The sequence below is a fragment of the Phoca vitulina genome, unplaced genomic scaffold (assembly GCF_004348235.1).
Source record: "Phoca vitulina isolate PV1807 unplaced genomic scaffold, GSC_HSeal_1.0 scaffold34, whole genome shotgun sequence".
NCBI classification, from domain to species: Eukaryota; Metazoa; Chordata; class Mammalia; order Carnivora; family Phocidae; genus Phoca; species Phoca vitulina.
Genome location: NW_022589737.1, coordinates 17,771,007 through 17,796,678, shown reverse-complemented (window position 1 = coordinate 17,796,678; position 25,672 = coordinate 17,771,007). Strand labels below are relative to the sequence as shown.

Genomic DNA, 25,672 nt, shown 5'->3' with positions numbered 1-25,672 from the left:
ATTTAAATCTAGTGAAGTGTCACGGTCGAGATATACAAATGTGCTGCCAATAGCAAGCTGTGTGGACTGGCTTTACAGAACCAAACTAAAATTCTAGTATCTTCAGACTTGGCTAATAAACAATGACTTTAAAAGTATTAAAAGGGATAAGCAAATGACAAAACGCAGACATTTTTCATTCAAGAATATGGAAACTCTTTGGACTTAAAACACAAACCTTTATTCTATAAAACCTTTACAATAATCTTAATGGTAATTAGCTTTAAAAAGCTACAGAACACCATGAATTAAATGCATGATAGATTAAAAAAATCAGATTACACTGGGGGAAAGTTATTTTTAAATATAGCACATTTCAAAAGACAAATTTCACAATGGGAAACTTTTTAATTTTTCTAATAAAGGGTTTTCTCTTTGAAACAGTTTCTTCTTGAACCATTATTTGTAAAATTTATCAAACTGGCAATTTCCTTAGTAACAGGCAGAGCCAGGTGAAATATGTAAAGCAATTTACATCTAAGATTAGAAGGCTAATTTGGTATTACTGCATAGGCTTAGTATTATTGCATAGGTTCCAAATTTACTGCAAAACTATACTAACTTCCTCCTTTCAGATTTGCTGTTGTATCATCCTATTTGCCATCTAACAGTGGAAGCACCACCTTGTGGCAAAAATAAGAGCTTCTCAAAGACAGAAGTCAAGACTGGTTAGCCAGAGGAGAGGGGAGAACACTCAGCGGGCTTCCAGGGCGCTAGAGATAGTCTAGTTCTTGAGCTGCATAGAGGTGACATGAGTACTCACTTTATAATTCTTTATTAAACCACATGACTTTTCTGTTTTTGTACTCTGTAAATTTTAAAAGTTTAGGGGAAACAAAAATGGTTTCTATGGACCTGATTTAAGTCATATGCCTAAATGCTTGAACTTTCTAAGCACCAGTCATACTTCCTAGAATTTCCTAGAATTACAATGCATTCTTAACCTTGTAAATGCACTGCTATATTTTTATGATAGGAACAAAACACCAGAAAGGGGTACATTCTTTGGTAAATGATGGAAGGATTTTTTCCCTCAGAATGTTTTCATCACTGCTCTCTCAGCCTCCAAGAGCAACTGCAGGTGTTCTGCGATCATCTGGAATCACCTATACACACCTATACTAACATGTCTGAAAACCCAAAAAACCCTAGATTTTATGGCATCGATACAGAACAGCAAGGCTATATGGTATATTTAACTACATTAACAATATTCCATCAGAAAGGATTTTCTTTCACGTTTTATTTACCATATTGAAGCGACACAAACTGTTAACAAAATGACTTGCATTCGCTGAGAATTTCACTTCTCTAATTGCCATGGAATCACCTTTCCTAGGAGCCATAGGCATGACATTTAGTACCTTTGTCATACCGTGGAGCAATTTTTAGAGAGAAAGTCTTTTTTTCGCAAGAACTTTGTCAGCATGCTTTCGTGACTGTCTCCTACATTTCCCAGACGCCGCCACCCAAGCCAGCTTCCATTGTACATGGAAAGCAACTCTCACTCCTGGCTTCACTGCTGCTGGGGACAGTAAAGATGTCGGGACAGGTACCTGAGAATATTTCACAGGCCAATGCCTTTGCTGAGTTAATGCTGTCTGCTCACCTAATCTCTTTGCTCAAGTTGGGTACAGAAAATATTTTTTAAAAAAATATTTAAAACACATGTTTCACCCCAATTTATCCCACAGAATGTTATATCCCAGTTCTTGACCGAGGCCATTTCCAAGGGCTATAATATGGAGAGAGCCACTATGCAAATGTTCTGTCTTTTATAATTTGACATAGTCCAGGTGTGACCATGCCAGTAATCATGAATATTGCTCAGTCAAGTGTTTAATTCTGCAAGTGAAGAAACGTCAGGCTGTTGTACCACCAAGACCTGTGGCTTCCCTAAGGAGTCTTTCAATATAGCTACCTCAGAGATGAAAAGAAGAAATACTCAGGGGGTGTTCTAACAGTCTTAAGATGGAGATGGAATTATTGAACTTAGATCTGAAGAGGTCAAATTATGTCCCCTGCCCCCCAAGGAAAGAAATACAAGCTTGCCCACGGCTGTACCCCCTGAACGTGCCTGATCGCAGAAGCTAAGCAAGGTCAGGCCTGGCCAGTACTTGGATGGGAGAAAATATGGACTTGACAAAGCTGCTTCACTAAGATTTCTGGAACTGGGCATGTCCGATGTTAAGATAAAACATTATTAATATGAAATTTTGGCATTGAGAGTCCATAGAAATTATATTTCAATATCTTAATCTAATATAATGCTCAACTGATCACTCTACCTAAAAAAGTTCTTCAATATTTTCTAAGAAAAATACAGTTAAGAATAGTTTTTTTTTTTTTTAATACTTTTCCTTGTAGAAATAGATGAGAGAGCTCTAGAGTAAGAGAAGAGAGAACCATAAACAATGAAGAGAATGACTAATGGGAACCCAATGGGAACACAATCTTTTAAAAATCTGCTACAACTAAAATCAAAAGCTTAATAATTCCGAGATTTTTCTATTTTTTAATACAAATATGTCTAATTATTCAAAGCATAAGGTACTTCTAACATTCAAAGTCTCAGTGGCTGAACTACCACAAGCTTTAGAAAAAGAACAATACAGAGTAATGAACAGCGAGCGAGCTTAGGCACAGTTTCACAAAGATTATTTTACCTTCAGGAAATCCAGAATCTCTAGAAATTAGTAAAATTATAAAGGGGTGAAATTTTATAAGCTCTTTTCCTCAACTTCGGCTAAACGTAACTACATTAAAATAGTCATAGTCTTTGATCATGAAGCAGAAACATATAGTGATAGATTTCTTTTAATCCTTACTCTCAAGAATGGTATTTAAGCAAAGCCCTCATTCAGTACGACATACACTAATGTATATGAAGAAAATAACATTCTGATTTTATAGAGCAGCCCCAGGTAATGTTAACAACTAGATTAAAAAAATAAGGAGAGCCAATGTTATTCTGTATGTTCTTGAGCTGGGAAGCTTCTCAAAGGAGTCATGTTCAGGAAATGATACTCAAAAACATAAATTCTTATACATTAAATTTCCCTGTTAAGTCTCTTTCAAATTCTTTAGTTAACAGCAATACTTTAAAAAACTGTAAACTCTTAAGCTTGCAATGTTTTGATTTTTCCTGAATCTTGAAAACTTCAAAGTTATATTAAATATATTATCTTCTGTTTCTTCTTAAAGAACTCATGTTCATAAAAGGATCGTCATCATCATCCTGAAATGACATACAAATGTTACGTGAGTGACCGTTCCATGCTTCACTCAGACAAGATAGACATGCTCATGGGAAAACAACAATACCAGTAAAAGCCGTTTCCTCCTTTCACAAGACATGGACTTTCATTTTTCTATTTCCTTTATGAATATGAATAGTCTGTTCATTTATCTTTTCCTCCCTTCCCTAGTAGCTATTTCACCGTGGAAGTAAGTCAATTAAATTCTTAGGAAGCACTGAAAATAACTGATCCTGATATATATATATGTGTGTGTGTGTGTATCCCTACAATATATACCATATACACTTCTCTCAATTATTAACCTTAATAAAGGCAAATAAGGTATGGATAAGCCAGGAAAATTAATACTCTTCAAGTCATTTCTGTTTGCTTTTTGAATAGGTTTTTTTCCAATTACATTTTATTACTCGTGTTACCTAATGTTCTGGAAACTCACTCCCCAAAATAATGAAGGCACATGACCTAACTCAGAAATAGCTATAATTCTTATTTCCTGGTACCCATTTCATGCCAGCAGCAGACAGCTACTCTCAGACTGCTGCAAAAAGCACCAAGCAAATCAAAATCTTTCAAATCTCTTTCTGGAAAAAGAAGCCGTATGAAAGAGTTCTCATGCTGGAATGAGGCTGAAGATTATATGCATATAAGAGCAGACAGGAATATCAGATATTAGAATTAGCAATTTGCTTAAAGAGTAGGAAAATTAACAAATCTCAGATAAGCCCAAATTATAAAATTTAGATGAGGATAACTTAAAATTGATTTTTACGTATTCTCTAGTTAAATATTCAGGGAAAGCAAATTTGCCTGTAAATTTTTTTTTTCTTTTTTAATTAATTTATTTGAGAGGGAGAGAGAGCAAGAGAGCACAAGTAGGGGGAGTGGCAGAGGGAGAGGGAGAAGCAGGCTCCCCACTGAGCAGGGAGCCCGATGCAGAACCCTGGGATCATGACCTGAGCAGACACTTAACCGACTGAGCCACTCAGGCACCCCTGATTTATGTTTAAGACATTGATAAAAAGGGATAATTATTTGGTGTTAAGCTTTGTTGGTGATATCACCATCAACACATTCAAATGTTAGCTAAATTAACTATCTCTAGTGAGAAATGAATGCCTTGAAAAATACAAACTCACATTTGTTGATTCATTTTCTGCTATTAACAAAGGCAGAACTTATTAAAAACCAGAGATAAATCCAACTTGAGGCATAATAATTTGCTCATTGTTTTCCTTTGCAGTTAACATGAACTATATACAAATCTTTAACTGTAACATTTAACATGTCTATCTAGATGTTTGGAATGAACAAATGAGTCCACAACTGCTTGCTTCCCTCCTGGAGGCAACACTTGAGTATTTCACAGGGAGACTGAGCTCATGCTGCCATTCTTCTCTGCAGCCTGAACTGCTGGTGAGTCCTCTCCTCAAGCTGGTTCAAAACCACAGCTGGGATACAGGAACATGACAGCAACAGCCGAAGCTCAAAAATGAAAGGTGTGAGTCACATGCTATAGCAGGGATGAACCTGCAGGACATTATACTGAGTGACATAACACAGTCACTAAAAAGATAAACACTGTGATTCCATTCACAGCACTGTATCTAAAGCAGTCCGATTCAGAGAGACAAAAATTAGAATGGTTGTTACCAGGGGCTGGGAGGAAAGGGAAATGAGGAGTTAGTTGTTCCATGTGTGGATATTTTTAATTCTGGAAGATGAAAAAATTCTGGAGATCTACTGCACAACGAAGTGAATATACTTCACACTAGAGCACTGCACACTGAAAAATGTTTAAGATGGCAAGTTTTTTTTTTTTAAGGATTTTATTTATTTATCTGAGAGAGACTAGGAGAGTGAGAAAGAGAGCACGAGCAGGGGCAGAGGGAGAGGGAGAAGGGAGAAGCAGATTCCTTGCTGAGCAGGGAGTCCAAGGTGGGGCTTGATCCCAAGACCCTGGGATCATGACCTGAGCCAAAGGCAGACGCTTCATGGACTGAGCCACCCAGGTGCCCCTAAGATGGCAAATTTTACACCATATGTTTGTACCACAATTAAAAAACTTTTTAAATAAAAATAAAGAAATGGGGCACCTGGGTGGCTCAAGTTGGTTAAGCATTTGCCTTTGGCTTAGGTCATGATCTCAGGGTCCTGGGTACAGCTCCCTGCTCAGCAGGGAGCCTGTTTCTTCCTCTCCCTGTGCCCCTCCCCCCTGCTTGTGCTCATTCGCTCCCTCAAATAAATAAAATCTTTTAAAAAGTTAAAAAAAGGGGCGCCTGAGTGGCTTAGTCGTTAAGTGTCTGCCTTTGGCTCAGGTCATGGTCCCAGGGTCCTGGGATCGAGCCTTGCATCGGGTTCCCTGCTTTGCAGGGAGTCTGCTTCTCCCTCTCCCACTCCCTCTGCTTGTGTTCCCTCTTTCGCTGTGTCTCTCTCTGTCAAATAAATAAATAAAATCTTTAAAAAAATAAATAAATAAAATAAAAATTAAAAATTAAAAAACAAAATAAATAAAAATAAAGAAATGAAAGGGGTTATAAAGCTAAGAAAAACATGTTAAAGCAATTCAACAAAAACTAGAAAAGGCCCTTCAACTGGCTGCCGTGGAGGAACAGGAAAGGCCAGGCTTTAACGCAGCTGAACCAAAGGATGAGTAAAGCCAAGAGGCTAGTCTTGAGTCTGCCTCTTCCTATTCCTTCTCATTCAGGTTAGAAGAGATTCGATAGTTTTCTGGTCCAGACAGAAACTGGAGTTTCTTTCACATGTCCTGCCATGTGGCACCTTCAGTCAATATCTGAACCCCTCTGTAAATGAAAATCACCACCATATACCCTTTTGTATATGAAATGTGTAAAGCATATAGTAAGTACTTAATAAATATTTTATTAAAGTAACATTAAAAACTTCTAGAATATCATCACCACTTCTTCAAATACAAATGACAGAAGCTGAGAAAAACTATTCTGATCCACGATTAACAGGGCAAATTAAGTTAAGAATTGAGTGAATATCATATTTTAAAAATTGGCAGGCTTTTTATATCTGAGTATTTACATTTACTCAACAAATGCTACTTGTTGACTCTTAACATTAAGTACAGTTCAAAGGAAGGTTATCAATGTAAGTATTTAAAAAAAATAATTTCCAGCAACTAGCTTAGCAGTCCTTATTTAAATTTTATAAACAGCTAAAAATTGATGAAGATTTAACAATATTACTTTATTACCTCATCTGATTCAAAATCGACCCCTTTAGTTATTTGGCTCTGGGACATGCGCTTGCTTGATGATGATGTGGTTGACCACCTGAGGCAGAAACATGGAAAAAACAAAGAAAGCGAACCAGAGAATTCATAAGCCGTTTTAAGCTCAATTTTTCATTCTAGTAGCAGCCATGAATAAAAATAGCTAATACCTTCCCTTCAACCTACGTTAGAGACAGTAAAAACTTAATGGTGAGGAAAAGGACTCTAGGGCCAGGGTCTGAATTCCAGTTTTGTCTTTGCTAGCTATGTGGCTTCAGGCAAGTTACTTAGCCTCTCTGCCTCAATTTCCTCATCCATAAAATGAGGATAATAATAATGTTTTAGAGATCTACTGTGTTAATATACTAGATCAGTGCCTGACATATATTCAAAACTACACTGATCCTTGCTTATTATTACAGTGCTTAGCATATATTAACATGCATCTACTATCATCCCCCACTCCTGAAAACTGTAACATTGAAATATTTGTATTTAAATACCAGTTATGTTTCCGTAACAAGATAAAGAGATTTCAGGGGAGGCTCACCGCTTTCTAGGGTTACCTCACTGTTCGTATTATTCGTGTTCAATCCAAATCAAATAGCAAATATATACTGAGTGCTTGCTCTTTTCCAGGTACTCTGATAGGCCCTGGGAAATATCAGCGAACAAGATCATGATTCCCATCCTTATGAAGCTTAACTTGTGGTAATGGAACTCGTATTTGTATGTCTTTTTATCAGCAGGAATTCTAAATCCTCTTAGATCAGGCCACTGCAGCCTATCCAGCCTGCCTGATTTTTTACTGCCACTGAGAATGGTTTTCCCACTTTGAAATGGGGTACATTTAAATGGTTATACAAATACCTACATGATATCCTCAATTTTGCCTCTTGGTCTGCAAAGCCTAAAATATTGATTATCTGGCCCTTTCAGAAAGTTTGCTGACTCCTGTCTTAAATGAAAGCAGCATTTGTAAATTCTTAGCTAATAATTTATTACCATGGTTTGGGATGTTATAGCAAGAGAAGTATGTCTGAAGGTCTTGTCTGGACAAGTAGGTTGAGAATCAAGAGGTCATGTGTCAGAAGGAAAGAAAAAAACCACAGGTTCATCTACATAAAAGTAAAGGACAGGAGGATCTATCAAGCAAACCTGATGGGCAACAAGGCTTTAGAAGTAGAGATCAAGGAAATTTATCAAGTGATCCATCTGGGGCGTGCCCATCTCTCTATACTTGACCTAAGCAGGAACTGGTCAGTTGTTGACTTGTTTCTATCTGTGACAGGAAGAAGCAGATCATTAAGAGCATAAAGCCACAGTGCCAAGGTGGCAAAGTTAAGTGAATGTGTTCTTCTTGGGGTTGGGCAAAGGGGGTGGTTTACGGAAGGAAACACCCACTGAGACCTGACTCTGCTTCTGATGACTCCCCAAATAACCAATAGGACCCAGAAACAAGCCAGTCATCTCTGAGGGACAGTGGCTCATCTGATCATAGCAAGAGTCCTAAGTTCTGCATCGGGAAACCCCACAGACCTACAGATCTCATCTGCAAAGGATCCCTTATCCTTAGAAATCAACAGTGGGGAGGGAAAGAAATGGTTTTATCGTTTTGATTGCTGGGTCGAATAAATGGGCCTTGTCCTGGATATGAGAAAGGGTTTAATTTGATTAGCTTCATGTGGATGGCTAAAATAAATAGGGTGTGTCAAACTGAGCGCCAAGGGCTGTAAATTTTCTACCTTTCTGTTCAGATATCATTTGGGGTCATAAATTAGAGGTCCCGTCTAGAGATGTTCAGCCAAGAAGTCCGCTGTAGCAGTATTCTAAGCACAAGGTAACATGTTAAATTGGCTTTATATTGTATATGGCACATAACAGGTGCCGCAAAAATGTGAGTTCCCCCCCACTCCAAGGTGCAAGGACAAAGTCTGGACAACTTTTCCAGGGAAAAGTAGGCTTTCTGTTACCTGTCTGGCAGAAGGGAGTTTTACAACTGGAAGTTACTTCCTTTTTCACGTTAACTGCCGGGCATATTAATGCTTTTATTGCTTACCATTCCTCCTATTATTCTTGCTCTATTTTCCCTAGCCTGTTACTTAATTTATTTAATAAACACAGAGCTGTTACTGTGTGTCAGGCACTGTACTTAGCACTTTATAAATATTAACCCACTTAAATCTCATAACCCTATGGGGTAAATATTATTATATTCCTTTTACAAAATGAGGATACTGAGGCAGAGAGAAGTAAAAAAACTTGTACAAGGACCATACCTAGTAAGCTGCAGAGCTTAAGTACCGTAAATAATCAAAATAACCATACAAACCATGCCATTAGTAAATAATTCTTCAAAACCCGCCTAAATTGTGTCATTCAGTTGCTGTCATCAGAAACTACAAATCTACGGTGGGGCTGATTTCAGATCTGCTGCTAAAATGTTAATTTCTAAATTGCCTTTCATCATTTAAATGGTTCTTATTGCCTGCACAATGGTTTGAGAGGTGAATCTATTATGCTACGAAGCAAAAGCAGAGACAGATCTGGAGCAGAATGCCTGGAAGTGTGACTAGCTGGGTCACCGTAGGTAAGTCACTTCACCTACTTTCTTCCAAGTGCCTCACTTTCTTCCAAGGGAAAAATGAGGATAACGTAGTTATAATTTCATCCTCCTCCTGGGGTGTGTGTGAGCATGTAAAGGCTCAGAAGAATAAACAACTCCACTATTCTTATTACCTCACGAGTAAATAAGAAAGCAACAGACATTTATTCTACTGAAAAGCAGACAACCCCAAATGGTAACAAAATCAAGATATTTTTCTTTAGTACCCTTAAAATATATGTCAAACATACTAAAATAGTATTTTCATTAGTTCCAATAATGAAAAATAAGGACCTCATGCAAGCTAAAGTTCTACATTCCTCTCAACTACTGATGCACTACTGGGGGAAAAAACCTCAGAAAGCTACACCTGTTCTTGTTTGTGTGTGTTTTCACTCACAAAGACAAAAATGACCCAACAAGTACGAAAGGGACTCTCTCTTCCTTCAATGGACATATTCTGATATTCTTTCAATAAATCTCCTTTTCCCTAAGCAAATGTGAGTTAGGTTTCTACTGGACCAAAAAACCAAAGGAGGCCTGATTAATATAGGACTCAAGTTTAAGACAGTAACTCAAGACTGAGAAACTCTATCCCAATTATCCTCAACTATGGACCACAAAAACACAATCTGACTCGCATCTGAGCCTGTCTTGGTATTCTGCGCTCCTAGTTTTACCAAGGCTGGCACTGGCTTTGGTAACTCTATACTCTTCTGGGTCTTTCTCACTGCTTCTACTTCTAAATTCTAAAGGTTAAAACCCAGGTACTGGAACACAAGCCCTCTTTTCTCTCTACCTTCTCTTTTAAGGTGATCAGTCCATTCCAATGGCTTCAAGTTAAGTATCTGTGTATCAGTTATATGCTGTTGAGAAGTAAATTTAGGTATCATTCAAACCTCTTATCTGAACTCTGGACTCATATATCCAATTGCCTACAACCACCCCCCCCTTCATATAAATTTCACAGGCATCTCAAACTTTCCACGTCTAAAGCAGAACTTTTGATTATCTGCCTATCATCCTTTATAAAAATCTGTTTCTCTTCTTTTATGTCTTTCTCAGTGTATGGCACCAAGTGTTCAAGTAGGAAACCTGGAAATCAACCATGATACCTCATCCTCCCTCACTCCAAACATTCAATACATCCCCGACTTCTGTCATGTCTACCTCCCAATATATCCCGAAACCGTCTATTCTCTCCCTTTCCCCTGCTACTGCTCTGGTGCAAGCCTCTGCCCTCTTCTGGGGACTACCCACAGCACACTCCTTTCAGGTTAGCCTGCTTCTACCCTGCCTCCTGTACCACAGGGATCCTTTATAAACATAATCAGATGGTGCCACTACTCTCTCAAAATCCTTCCATGATGTCCCTGCATTTATAATGAAGTCCAAATACCTTACCCTGCTCAACTCTTCCTCCTTCATGAGGTACTCCTGCCTTTCCTATTCGTATCTCAAATCCCTTCTTTTCCATGTTTTAGTCACTGGCTCCTAAACTACAGTAAACTTGTTTCTTTTTCAAGAGGCAAAGGATCTGTACTCAGAAAACTACAGAACACTCATGAAAGAAACTGAGGAAGACCCAAAGAAATGGAAAAACATCCCATGCTCATGGATTGGAAGAACAAATATTGTTAAAATATCTATGTGACCCAGAGCAATCTATACATTTAATACGATCCCTACCAAAATACCATCAATTTTTTTCACAGAACTGGAAACAAATAATCCTAAAATTTGTATGGAACCAGAAAAGACCCCAAATAGCCAGGGGGATGTTGAAAAAGAAAACCCAAACTGGTGGTATTGTAATTCTGGGCTTCAAGCTCTACTACAAAGCTGTAATCATCAAGACAGTATGGTGCTGGCACAAAAACAGACACATAGTTCAATGGAACAGAACAGAGAGCCCAGAAATGGACCCTCAACTCTATGGTCAACTAATCTTCGATAAAGCAGGAAAGAATATCCAATGGAAAAAAGACAAATGGTGTTGGGAAAATTGGACAGTCACATGCAGAATGAAACTGGACCACTTTCTTACACCATACAGAAAAATAAACTCAAAATGGATGAAAGACCTAAATGTGAGGCAGGAATCCATCAAAATACTAGAGGAGAACACAGGCAGCAACCTCTGTGACCTCGGCCGCAGCAACTTCTTGCTAGACTTCTTGTCTCCAGAGGCAAGGGAAACCGAAGCAAAAATGAACTATTGGGACTTCATCAGGATAAAAAGCTTTTGCACAGCAAAGGAAACAGTCAACAAAACCAAAAGACAACCGACAGAATGGGAGAAGATATTTGTAAATGACTTATCAGATAAAGGGCTAGCATCCAAAACCTATAAAGAACTTATCACTCAACACCCAAAAAATAAAAAATCCAGTCAAGAAATGGGCAGAAGACGTGAAAAGACATTTCTCCAAAGAAGACATACAAATGGCCAGCAGACACATGAAAAAATGCTCAACATCACTCAGCATCAGGGAAATACAAGTCAAAACCACAATGAGATACCACCTCACACGGGTCAGAATTGCTAAAATTAACACGTCAGGAAATGACAGATGTTGGCGGGGATGCGGAGAAAGGGGAACCCTCCTACACTGTTGGTGGGAATGCAAGCTGGTGCAGCCACTCTGGAAAACAGTATGGAGGTTCCTCAAGAAATTAAAAACAGAGCTACCCTATAACCCAGCAATTGCACTACTAAGTATTTACAAATATATATATATTTGCAAAAATACAAATATAGTGATCTGAAAGGGCACCTGCACCCCAATGTTTATGGCAGCAACGTTCATAATAGCCAAACTGTGGAAAGAGCCCAGATGTCCATCGACAGATGAGTGGATAAAGAAGAGGTGGTGTATATGTATACCACCTATATATAGAGTAGTATATGGAATACTATCGGCCATCAAAAAAAAAAATGAAATCTTGCCATTTGCAACGACGTGGATGGAAGTAGAGGATATTATGCTAAGTGAAATAAGTCAATCAGAGAAAGACGATTATCATATGATCTCACCCATGTGGAATTTAAGAAACAAAACAAAGGATCACAGGGGAAGAGAGGAAAAAATAAAATAAGATGACATCAGAGACGGAGACAAACCATAAGAGACTCTTAATCATAGGAAACAAACTGAGGGTTGCTGGAGGGGAGGGAGGTGGGGGAATGGGGTAACTGGGGATGGACACTGGGGAGGGCATGTGATGTAATGAACACTGGGTGTTATATTAAGACTGATGAATCACAGACCTGTACCTCTGAAATCAATAATACATTATATGTTAATTAACGGAATTTAAATTAAAAAGAAAAAATAAACTAAAAAAAAAAAAAGAGAGAGAGACTCCATATGTGCTTTTCCCTCTTTTTGCAAGGTCAAGTCTCTCAGTAAGATTTCAGCTTAAACGTGACCTCCGCAGACGCCTTCCCTGATCTCCCTTTCAAAGCAGATGTCTGTGGCCTGTGACATTACTCTTTATTGCTGCACCCTGATAATTTTGTAGGGCCCAATGGCAGGCCACCCCAACATGGGTTACTTTGGCATGAAGATTATTTTGAGTTAAAAAGCAATCAAAACTCAGCAGATTCAGGAAAAGCTCTTTACCTTCCCCTCAAATGCCTAAAAAGGATTTAGATAGATATTGGACCTGTTCCAGGAAAAGAGCTATCACCATAGATAGGTAACTACATTACGGTATGAACTAGGTATGGTAGATAGGGAGGAACCTAGCAAGGCCTGTTTGATCAAAGTCCTCTCTGTCCTACTGATTCTGAGTGGCCCGGCAAACATTTGTTTACCAAGCATTTACTCTCTTTTATCTTCTTGTGAATTGCTTTCTTTCCAGTCGATGTCCAAGACCCCTACGCCTTCTCCTTAGTTCAGAATGACATACATACCTCATTTTGTCTGTCTTTGGAATTTCCGTGTTTGCGTGGATTCCCCCTATGTATGAAATTAAATTTGATTTCCTCCTATTAATCTGTCTCATGTCAATTTGGTTCTTAGCCTAGCTAGAAAGACCTTAAAGGGCAGAAGAAATTCTTCCTCCCTGACAAATTATTTTAAACATTCTTACACACCTGTTGATCATCAGCCCAAACGTTAGCTACCTTCTTTGTGAAGCCTTCAGTGACCTATTCTAGAAGACAGTGAGTGTCACTTCCCTTAGATTTCATTACTTGAGTAAAACATTTATCTTACTGGATTATTAGTGCCTTGTAATTAGCATACGGTTAAAGTGGAAATTCCTCGAAGGAAGGAGACATTTCTTCCGTTATTTCTACCCCCAGCTCCTAGCATAACATGTAACTGAACAAATACGTGGTTGTGTAACTACACATACCCATTTTCCTAACAGAGACCCTTAATTCACAAAAAGCATATATTATCAGTGGGGTCAATATCACACACGAGGAACAAAAACTGGTTCTAGGAGATGGAGTAGGTGAAAAATCTGAGATACTACAATGGTTTTGGCCTTTCCCAAGCTCAATCCTACCCAGCAAAATTTCATTTTTTAGCATTTAATTTCTCTTGTTATTTTAATTAATTTAAATCAAATTTAATTTTTATCTTTAGGTAATGAAAACAAGGTTGAGATCATGAAAACAAGGGTGGGAAACACTGAGGTAGGGTTTTTTCTCATTCTCCCCCTTATTGCTAACAGCTCCTGCTTAGGCCATTCCTCTTGGCTGTCCTTCTCCACCCCTCTGCTCCAGATGATTCCTATCTCAAAACCTCAGCTAAATGTTACTCCCTATAGAATGCTTTTTCTTCTTCCATAGCCCATAATTCTTGCTCCGTTTTCTAAGCGCCTATGAGCGCTCACACCAAGTCTGTATCATAAAATTTCACACTTAATTATGTACTGACTCATCATCCTTTAATGGACTGAAATGTGTTCATCTCTCTTTTTCCACTATAACTTATGTTGCCTAAAGGCAGTAACCATGTTAAAAAATTTATTCTGTCCCCCATCAGACCTTATATAATGCTCACACAGAAAATCAGAGTTAAAACAAGCTCTCGATTATTTTCTTAAGCAGAAATTTTCATTAACTGAGCTTCAGTTAAGCAGTGTCCATCTAAAATACTAACACAGAAATGCTAACAGTGCATCAAGCCAAGCTTTACAGTAATAGCAAAAATGGCAAAAACCAAAAGGGACAAGAAAAAGCATACAAGTGCTCCAAAGGCAGGAAGAGCCAATGTGATCCTCTCTTTAGTGTTCAGCACAGCACCCTGTGTAACTCAGTATGTAAAAATGTGATAATGAAGAAGAGAAGCTGAAATCAAATATTAAAAAAAATACAAAACTATTTTGTTAATTAGAGAGAACACAGAACTCCATCAGGAAAATTCTTGAGTAATAAAGGCAAAAGGAAATAAATTACAGGTTAAGTTTCATTGAAAAACACCTGCAGTAATGCTGCATCACCTCTATGAACTAGCCTTTGTTCTGTTTTTCACTTCTCTATTTACTTGACCAGTTGAAAATAAATCTATTAAACTTCTATGGCACAGAAAAACATATAGGTAGAATTCTGGATAATTTTAAATTTTTTCAGATGTTTCTTCTTGCAGAAAATCACTGCACCTACCTCTGTTCTGTTTTTGAAGTGGTAGGAAAAATGTCTTCTTCCATATCTGACTCACCCATCTCAATCACCTAAGGGAAAAACAAAACAGGGAACAGTTTCTATGGAAATGGAATTTATCTGAATAAAAATAAATAGTTGCATCTCAAAAAAAAAATTTTCAAATATACAAAAAAAAAAAAGTCAGAAAAAAGGGGGCAGAAACCAATTGTTAAAACTGAAGCTTTGGGCCCCTGGGTGGTTCAGTGGGTTAAGCGTCTGCCTTTGACTCAGGTCATGATCTCAGGATCTCAGGATCCTGGGATCGAGTCCCACCGCATCAGGCTCCCTGCTCAGCAGGGAGTCTGCTTCTCCTTCTCCCTCTGCCCCTCCCTCCCTCCCTTCTGCTCATGCATACTCTCTGTCTCAAATAAATATGTATAATCTTAAAAAACAAACAAACAAAAAACAAAACCTGAAGCTTAGCCTGACTTCCCTCCAATGTCACTCTTCAATTCTATACATGTCTGAGCTCACTTTTCTCCTGAACACCATGGCAGCCGGGGTACCTAGAGGAACATGCAGTTAGACTGGTGAATGACTCACACAACATCATGTGCACACAGTGCCTGTGGACTTCTTGGGTTCTAGTGAGGAGCCAGACCATTAGTGTTCCATTTCCAGTTTAAAATTAGGTATAAAACCATGTGGGAAGTACTGGATATCTATCTTTCTATTACATTTATCCCCGTTAAACATCATTTGTTAGTTTTAGGTCCCAGTAGAGATATTTGTGATTCCTTTTTTTTTTTTTTTTAAGATTTTATTTATTTATTTGCCAGAGAGAGAGAGCACAAGCAGGGGGAGTAGCAGGCAGAGGGAGAAGCACACTCCCCTTGGGCAGAGAGTCTGGGATCATGACCTGAGCCGAAGGCAGATGCTTAACCAAATAAACCACCCAGGAGCCCTGAGATATTTGTTATTCTTGGTTCTATCATCCAAAATACTACTTATCTCTCTATGTTTTGTGTTATCTTGACACTTAATACACACATTTGCTATGTCTTCAGCTAGCGAATGAAGCCAAGGGCAAAACCGTGAAAAAACAGCACCTGAGATCTCCCCCTCCAGGCTGACATTGAACTACTAATAAAAAATTATTAAATGTAGTTGTCCAAGAAGCTATGAATCCGGCCAATATTTCTGCATTTTGTCATAAAACTATCAGAAGATTGTCTTATGTACCTTGAAAGAATCAAATGTATTCAACACTCCTCCAATCTACCACTGTGTAACCACAATCAAAGAATGAAAAAAAAAAAAAAAAAGCTAGTTTAGCACAACTTGTTCCTTTTGAACTCATGTTCCTGCCTTACAAGAGAAAAATCTAGAAAAGACACTACCTTGTGGATGTGCTAATTTTGCTTTTAGATGATCTGCAAGTGACAGCAGGCAATAGTTGAATGCAAGTAATAAAATGGAGCTCAGGATAAAAGTTATTAGCACTGGCACCCACATATCAGCAACAACAGGTAGGGGGGGAGATGAAGTTAAGGGAGATAAAAGGACAAAATGAGAATCAGAGCAGAGAAGTTTCCTGGAAAAGGGTCAATTGTGTCACATATTCAAGAGACGAAGTATGAAATTTGAAAAAACGCTGCTGGGGTAGGTCTGATATAGAACATGGATTCTCAACTGTAAGTGATAGTAACTATTATTCTGGAAACTTATGGACATGTCTGGAGACATTTTTGATTGTCATAATTAGGGGGGTTGCTACTGGCATTTAGAGGGTAGGGGATAAGATGTTGCTAAAAACCCTACAATGCAGACAATAGTCCCTCCCAGTAAGACTTACCTGGTCCAAGACTTAACTGGTCAACAGTGCTGCTACTGAGAACCAAGACTTACCTGGTCAACAGTGCTGCTACTGAGAAATCCTGACACAGAATCAAGAGCACTGCCTTAGGCGTAAAGACATGTGGGTCTTGAAAGTAAGGTAATAGGAGCATCAAGCCCATATAAAATCTTGGAATCCAAAGGAAGTGCAGAGGGCCTATGTTAAATCTAGAGCTTAAGACAGAGGTCCTTACATTCTGGCTGCTTAGTTTGTCTTGAGTCTAGCTCCAGCCATCAGCGAACAAGCCACAGTATTATGAGAGGATAAATAACAAAAGGAAACCAGATTTAAGTAAGACTTCTATACGCACTGAACTCCAATCTTCAATATTAATATTCCATGCATGGACCTTTTTGGCTCAACACTGTTATCCTTGAAAATATTACTGTAAACATACATTTATGGATTTCTAATCATGAGATACAGTATTTAAAGAAAACAAAAATCCTAGAAGCCCTCAGTCTGGATAATCCATAAAATTCTCTCCAGCTTTAATGCTTCCCACTTTTTCCTTCTTTTATTTACTTTGTAGATTAAAGAATTGACAATTCATAATGCAGGGAGTATAAATTATTAACACACAACTATAAAACTTTTTATCTTACCTCTGAATAATTCTTAGCAGCAACATTTCGGGACGGCTGCTGTCTTGCAGATTTAAAGGCTATAACGTGAAAGAATAAACATCTATTATGTTATTCTTAAAATAACTGAAAAAAACTTGTACATATTGTTAGCTGAAGATCTTGTAAGCTCTATCTGCAAAAATCATGACGGCCAATTATAAAACATTTATATTTTTTAAAATCTAAAGGGAGGTGGAAATATATGTTCAAATAAATCAATGCCTAGCTGCCAGTCTCCTGATTTCCTGGCTTATTCAAATATAATAACAGGTAACACTCATAAATATACTTACACTAAAAATATTTTATAGAAACTACATGAAGGATAAAATCTGACCATCTAGTGGATTAAACCCCAAATATATTCTTCTTTCTCTTACAGTTGGAAGTACCATTCCCTGTGGCTATATTAGGAACCCTATGGTTCCAGGAAGAGCTTTCTTATTCTCCTCTACTTTGTTAGCCATATCAAAGGAAGAGTCCAGAGGAAATCCTAGAAAACAGCGTATCTTTTATGCTATGATAACACTTTCTTTAAATCCTTACATTTTAGCTTTAAAAACTTAGAAACATGAAGTTTAGCTAACCCTTTATTTTCCCCCAAGTCAAAACAATGACACTATGATCTTATAAAAAGAAATATGTGTTTGGTCTTGGTCCCCATTTCTGGCAGAGCTCCTAAAACCCTAGGAAATTCCTAAGTACTAAGAGCCAGGAAAGTGACTTTTGTTATGTTAATGAAGTGACTTTTGGACCAAACCTAAAACTGGGGCTGGTTGCCAGGGCAACCAACCAGGAAATCGGAAATGAAGGTTGGAACTCAGTCCCACCCCATGATTTCCACAGAGACAGGAGGTTGAATCAATCGCCAATAGCCAATGATTCAATCAATTAATGGTAATGAAGCTGCCACAGAAACCCAAAGGAAGGGTTCGGCAAGCTTAGAGGTGGTGAACCAGAATGCTTCCATATGCCAGGGTGCTGGCCCCCAAACTCTCTGAAGATACAATTTCTTTGTCTGCGACCTTAGCTTTTGTATCTCTTTACCTGGCTGCTGATTTGTATCCTTTGTAATAAACCAATAAATTTAGTGAATAAACTAGTTTCCTGAGTTCTGTGAGCTGCCCCAGGAAATTAATTAAACCCAAAGAGGGAATTAGGGGAGACTGATTGATAGCCAGTCAGTCAGAAGCACAGCTAGTTTGTGATTAGCCTCTGAAGTGGAAGGAGGCAATCTTGTGGAACTCAGCCCTTAACCCTGTGGAATCTAATGCTACCTCTGGATAGACAATGTCAGAATTGAGTCGAATTGTAGGAAACGGAGCTGATGTCCAAGAATTGCTTAGTGGGGTGAAGTAACCTCCCCACTCCCCCCCATACTGAATTGGGTGTAGAATATTTAAAACCTAGAATAAATTTCAAACTGCCAATTAGAGTTTTATTTTCTCTTAAGCCTTACCAGTTTATTAATATAAAACAATGTTTTCCCCCAAGACAACCCCCAAACTGAACAGCGCAAGAGGAGAAAAAAAAGACAGAGGCCTTGAAAAAGTCAAAAGCTCAAAGAAATCCACAAAGTCCAAAATTCTCATAGTCTGGAAACTAAGGAATTGTTCTATCCAGCCTAAATTTATGATTTGTTCATTTTTCCTATTCCAGGTCTATCCCCAGTCTTGTGATGTCTATCTGAGAGGAGAGATTAAGGGCAGAAGCAAAGTTCTTATCCACTCTACTCAATTACTAGGGCCTCACATCCTAACTCTACTCAAAAGGCTAAACAGGGCAACTGAATAAAAAAATCAGCCATCATGACTCTTAAAGAATATTTCTGCTCAATAATTATTCACTAATTGACTCCTCAAACTCTCAGATCCTGATGAGCCCTCCTAAAACAAACAAAAACAAACCAAACCCTCCTTTCTTTTTATCCCCAACAAATGTCAGTGAGAGAAATTAACTTTAGCAGAAAAACAAGCACTGAGGTCTGTTAGGAAGGCAATACAGTATGGTGGTTGTAGAGTTAAACTCATTTTGACTGACTAGCTGGGTGACCAGAGCCAAGCTCCTTGGCTTTGTTAAGTCTCAATTTCCCCACCTATAAAATGATGTGGGAAACAAAGGCGAAAGAAAAATTACTAAGTTTCCTTACTCCCTACAGCCCATTGACAAGTCCTTGAAACAGGGAGAGTGACATTCCTCTAGGGACTCAGCTGCCTTGAAGTTGATACTTTGCTAAGGGCAAAGGGCAATCTTAGCTCAACCCCAGGATCCTGGAAGTCCACTTTAACATATAAAAAAAATTCCTTTGAAAACTTCCTTTATCTCTAACCCCCAAAATACATGTTGGCAATCATCCCCTAAGTATATGACCCACCGATATACATCTGAAGGGTCTCATGATGGACTTTTTACTAAACAGTAATAAATGACCTTTCCTAACAATAGCTAGCTAGCCCCCTCAGGATCCTGGAAACCTTGTTTCCAAAATACCTGGGAGGCTTACACTATCCTCAACCCCCTCCCAACTTGAAAGTATATAATGGGCCGCTCCTCATGACCTCCGTGCAGCTCCTTCTGCCCACGGGTCCTGTCCCTGTGCTTTAATAAAACCATCTTTTTGCATCAAAGACATCTCAAGAATTCTTTCTTGGCCGTCGGCTTCAAACCCTAACGTCTTTCCTACATCATAAAATAGTGTTAATAATTCATGCAGAAAATTGCTGAAAAGATAAAAAGAGGTGGTTAATGGAAATAATTCTGCCACATGCCTAGAAGTAGCAGGTATTCAAATAATGTAGCTAGCAGCAGTAGCCGTAGATGCGGCAGTGGCCGCCATGACGGTAAACCACGCGCAATCACAGAGCCTTCAGAGGGACTATTCACTTACTCACCACCCTCTGCAGACAAACTTCAAGGGAAAAATTTGGGCTGTCAACTATTATTTACAATTGCTGCTGACTGGAAGTGTAATATCTATTGTTTCCAATAAAATTCCAGTACAATAATAAATCTCTACACTCCACAGGGCTTGATAATGGTAGAATTGTACCGTTATAGCTTTCTTCATACTTCCATTTACAGTAGGGGTTTGGAAGTTTCAGTTTTAAAGGTGCTTTTGTCCCAACGTTACAGTAGCTATAGTTAGTACCCCATGGTTATTTTGTCAGAGACTTAACACCAAATCCAACCTAATAAAAATGTTTTACATGTATGTGTTAAAAAGTCTATTTCACTTTTCAAAAAAGTCCCAATGTTAGAGATAGTTCAACTGTAAACCATTTGACCAAATGAATTTAGATAAAAGACAAATTTAGACAAATATTTATAAAACATCCATTTTCATAAGTTTATCTTAAACACTGCCACTAATACTAATAGCAGCAATCATTTTTTGGATTCTTACTAAACCTGTGCTAAGTAATGTATACCCATAAGTTCAACTGACACTTGTAACTACTCTGTGGAGTCAGTATGACACTGCCAATTTTATAGCTAAGGATCTGAAGCTTATAGAATAGAAAGAAACAGTTTACACTTACTGGGGGCTTAATATGTGTATATACTATGCCCAAATAGTCCACATGTATCTTCTCATCAATCCTCAAAATAACCCAATGAGATAAATGCAATTGTCAGGCCACTTACAGAGGAGGACACTGAAGATGGAAAGCCCGAAAGGACACAGAACTAGTAAATCAAGGAGTCAGAATTCAAACCAATGGCTGACTTTAGAACCATGCTTTTAACCTTTATGCTATCCAATCTCTAAGTAACTTTTATTCAGCCATTCTCAAGTATTTAATAAGCATCTACTATAGCCAGGAACTACGGACACCATGATGAAATGATGAAAAAGAATGACTCCACCCCTGTTCTGCTGGTGCTTGCGGTGTAAGGGCGTGGAACCAGCCAGTGAAGAGCTGGCCGACCATACCAGGTCTGACTCCAAAGCCCAGGTTCTTAACCACACCATCTGCTGCAAAGGCACCACAATTAGATTTTTTCCTACACAAAATTCAGGAAATCCTAAGTTTCATATTAATTTGGCTTACTTTTTACAAATGAGTATTATTACTTGTAAAAAAAGGGTTATTTGTGAACATTTTAAAGCGCTGAACTGGTCTCTTGTCTTCTCTATACAAACAGAAGCTTTATTGCACATTATCAATGGGTAACAGAAGAGGACTCATGAAAGAATGTCTGTGAAAGGTCTCACAGGCATAGCAGTTCTGAAAGGAGCTGAGGGCAGAAAGTGGAAAAAAAATGCTCACAAAAAACCCTATGAGATATAAAGTTCTAGATGCAAAGGAGGCAGCCACATGTGAGTTTTAAAGAAAGAAAATAAAGATAAAAAGCTCTGTATTTGTTTACTGTGGTCCAGGTTTTCAGGTAAACACTGCTGCTCAAAGCTACCCAAATTGCTTCATCAAACATATAAAAAAAAATTCTAGTGGCGCTGAGTTGATCACATAAAGAATTAACAGGGCAAAACAGAAGAAAAGCTCAAACTTAGAGAGGCAAGCAGAATCCTTTTCCCTGGGGACCTGCTGATCTGGACAAATGTTCATACTGTTTTGACAGTTCTGCAGAGACAGGGAAAGAGCTATCACAGGTCAAGGCCTGCTTCAAAGTAAGGGACCTGATGCATTTCCTCCCTACCTTAAGCTGGGACCCCAGTGGTTAAGGAGAGAAGCAGATGTAAACAGGATTTTGCAAGTACATTATCAGCTGGTCAAACCTCAAGTCACAAGTTTAAATGTAGTTTTATGTGGCCTAAGATGTGTGGTGCCCCTAGAAGCCTGGAGAAACAAATATGAATCAACTCTGGGGCAACTTAACTTCATCCCTAATCTCAAATTATTCCTGCTGATCATTTCTTATGGACAACAGATAATGAAACATGCAAGGAAACAAGTCACCGTAAATGAGAACCAACAGAAACAGAAATCAGAAATGGACAATAAAAAGAGGCCAAAGACATTTAGATACTGGGTTATTAGACAAAGACTAATAGAACAAATATCCTTACTAGGCACACACAAAATTACAGAGAGGCTTAAAAACATCTGCAGGGAATTTTTAAAATCACACAGTGTATTTCAAAAGAACTAAGTGGAATTTCTACCCCTACCAAAAAAAATGAAAATAAAAAATTCAAAGGACAGTTTTAAGAATAGATGGGCATGGGGGCCTGCTTGGCTCAGTCCGTAGAAAAAGCGACATCTGATCTTGGGGTCATGGGTTTGAACCCCATGTTGGGGTTAGAGTTTACTTAAAAAAAAACAACAGATGGGTGAATTAGAAGATCAATATAACACAGGAAGATAAAACAAGGGAAAATACAAGAGATTAATAGTGCCGGGAGGACAGAGTGATTCTTACATTTATTTAACTGAAGACTCTGAAGGGAGGAGAAAAAGAGCACAGAGGTATTATCTAAAGGGAAAGGATTTTCTAGGAGTGATGAAAGACACCAATTCACAGTTTCATGAAGCCCAATAAATCCTAAGCAGGATAAAAAAAGAATCTCATATCTAGATTCATCAGTGAAACTGCAGAACACCAAAGACAGCCAGCTGGAGGAAAAATAGACTACTTCCAAAAAAAAAAAAAAAAGCAAGCTTAACTAATAGCTCATTTCTCAACAACAAAATGGAAGCCCAAAGACTCACTTTAAGTGATTAATTCTGCCCATTTGTGGCAAGGAAAGCTTCATATAAAATAGTTAAGCCAGGACGAAAAAAGGCAGTTTGGGTTAAGGTAAAGGCCTTTGTGTCAATGCTAACCAACTTCTGGTGACTTAACCTGGAAGTGTACATATTTTTTTTCACTTTGCTTTTCTATCTCCCTCTGTTTTTTCTTTTCTTTTTTTTTTTATAACGAACATTTTGTAAAGGCCTACTACGTGCCAGACTCTCTGCCTCTCATCTTCAGAACAACCCACTATGTACAGTCTATTATGGAAACAGACTTAGGAGTCTGAGTGACTTGTTAAAAGTCACAAGGCTTTTTTTCCATGTTGAACTCTGCCTAGATCCTTTCTATGGTGCCTATTTTTCCCCTTCTCTGCTTTTATCTTACTCCTGCCAAGAATGGAAGAGCACCTTTTTGGACATCATTTCCTAAAAGACAACATGCTTTTGAAGTCAAGATAAGAATCTTAGCTGGCTCTCCTCAAGTACTAAATAACCAGAGTAAAAATACAACAACAGAACTTTTCAAAAATTATTATTTTTTCAAGTAGGCTCCATGCCCAACATGGGGCTTGAACTCACAAGCCCGAGATCAAGACTTGAGCTGAGATCAAGAGCCGGACGCTTAACCGGCTGAGCCACTCAGGTGCTTCCAGAACTCTTGATAAGAAGTTTCTTTCAGGGGCGCCTGGGTGGCTCAGTCGTTAAGCGTCTGCCTTCAGCTCGGGTCATGATCCCAGGGTCCTGGGATCGAGCCTCGCATCGGGCTCCCTGCTCAGCAGGAAGCCTGCTTCTCCCTCTGCCACTCCCCCTGCTTGTGATCCCTCTCTCGCTGTCTCTGTCAAATAAATAAAATATTTTTTAAAAATTATTAAAAATTTTTTTTTAAAAAGTTTCTTTAAGAGTCATTTATTGGATTTACGCAACTGATAAATTGTTGAACACTAAAACAACAACAACAAATAAGAGTCATTTATTGGATTTGATGTTTGTATCCTTCCTCCAATGTCAGTTGCCATCCAATAAATGTCCAAGACTTCCTCTGATGGTGTCACAATTCACTTCCTTCCGGGGCGGTTTCCTCTATCTTCACGTTAATTCGATAGGTTATTCTGTATAATGCAAAGACCTCTCCACTGAGAACCAGTAGCTAGGTTTCTAATCTTATCTTGCTCTGGAAACTAGCAGTACAGTTGACCCTTGAATTCAGGGGTTAGGGGCACTGACCCCTGCAAAGTCCAAAAATCCCCATGTAACTTCTAACTCCCCCAAAACTTAACTACTAATAGCCTATTATTTATTGGAAGCCTTACTGACAACATAAACAGCTGATTAACACTTATTTTGTATGTTGTTTATATACTGTGTTCTTACAACATAGTAAACTCAAGAAAAGAAAATGTTAAGAAAATCATATTTTTCATATGGAAGGGAAAATACATTTACAGTACTGTAATTTATTGGGGAAAAAACCCACTTATAAGTGGACCTGCACAGTTCAAACCCACTCTGTTCAAGGATCAACTATATAGTGGTTAACCACTGGTTCTGGAGTCTAGGGAATGTGGGATTAACCCAAGTTCTAAAATTTACTAGCTGTGAGACCATGGGTAAACTGCCTATCTTTTCAAAGCCTCAGATCCCTTTTCTGTGAAACAGGGATAACATAAGTATCTAACCACAGAGCTTTGGGAAGCATGCAGTTAACTCTTTCATAGACATTAGCTATTACGAGTATTATCTTAAATACAGATCACAGACTTTCTTGTGTTAACCATAGAGCCGGAGAAAAGAAGCTTAAGAAAGTAAACACTATATTAAGAAGTGGTTCTTTCTTGATCATTGTTGACATATTGACCAACTGACTCATTTTTCTGCCTTCAGGGTCTCTCTATAAACAGGAAATAATCAAATCTGTCTAAAAGTAAGGGATTATAAAAAATACTTTTTAAGGTTCACCCTTTTCAGTAACTCTGATGAACGGCAAAGACCTTTTAAAGAATAATTTATCTTGTAATGCTAATAACCCTTTTGACCCCCCCAACAATGGCAACACAAACCAATGAGGTTTCCTAATGAGGATTTCCTAGGTCTTCCTATGTTGGGATTTATAAATAACTGCTAGAAAATCATTTGCAACCCATACTCACCATCTATAATAGACATGTTTCTAGGTGTTGACATAGTGGCCTTTGAACTTCTGCTTCGAGTGGAAGTCTCTAGACCAGGGCCTATGGTTAGAATAATGAGCAGTCACTATACAATTGTATCAGCAGCCAAGGTTTTTTTTTAAGACAATGCCAAAATGAAATGTAAAAAAAGTTACATCAAAACATAGTTTGTGTATAAAAAGTCAAAGACATATATAACAAGAAACACATAGTCTAATCACTTTTCAAAAACTATACTTACACCACATTTGGTTCATACTCTTCCAATCAAAATTTAAGGAAACATTTTGTAAACGTAAGGATAATGAAAATAAATTATCACTAGAGGATGAGGATCTCTTTCCCTGGGAATTTTTAACTTTTAAGTACTATTTTACCAGCTTAAAATTCCAATGGATAAATACTTAATAAAAACAATTTAAAAATGTTCCTAGAAACGAAGTCATACAATGCATCAGGAAGTCACTGGATGGCCAATTTTTTCTTTTTTCTTTTTTTTTTTTTAAAGTTTTTTTTTTTTTTTTTGAGAGAGAGAGAG

At 38.1% G+C, this 25,672-nt stretch overlaps 1 protein-coding gene across 8 annotated transcripts in view; it reads right to left on the bottom strand.

Moving 5' to 3' along the window:
* The window catches only part of MRE11 (MRE11 homolog, double strand break repair nuclease), a 78,829-nt gene continuing 53,157 nt past the window's right edge, over positions 1-25,672 (bottom strand). For 7 of the 8 annotated variants that reach the window (XM_032426228.1, XM_032426230.1, XM_032426227.1 and 4 more), the window contains 5 exons: positions 25,114-25,194; positions 17,250-17,308; positions 14,769-14,836; positions 6,523-6,601; positions 3,097-3,277 (listed from right to left, as the gene is read on the bottom strand). In XM_032426228.1, coding sequence (XP_032282119.1) covers positions 3,221-3,277; positions 6,523-6,601; positions 14,769-14,836; positions 17,250-17,308; positions 25,114-25,194 — 344 coding nt within the window. In that variant the 3' untranslated portion in view covers positions 3,097-3,220. Of the gene's footprint in view, positions 3,278-6,522; positions 6,602-14,768; positions 14,837-17,249; positions 17,309-25,113; positions 25,195-25,672 lie in introns of all 8 variants that reach the window. The other variant, XM_032426225.1, reaches the window with a different exon arrangement.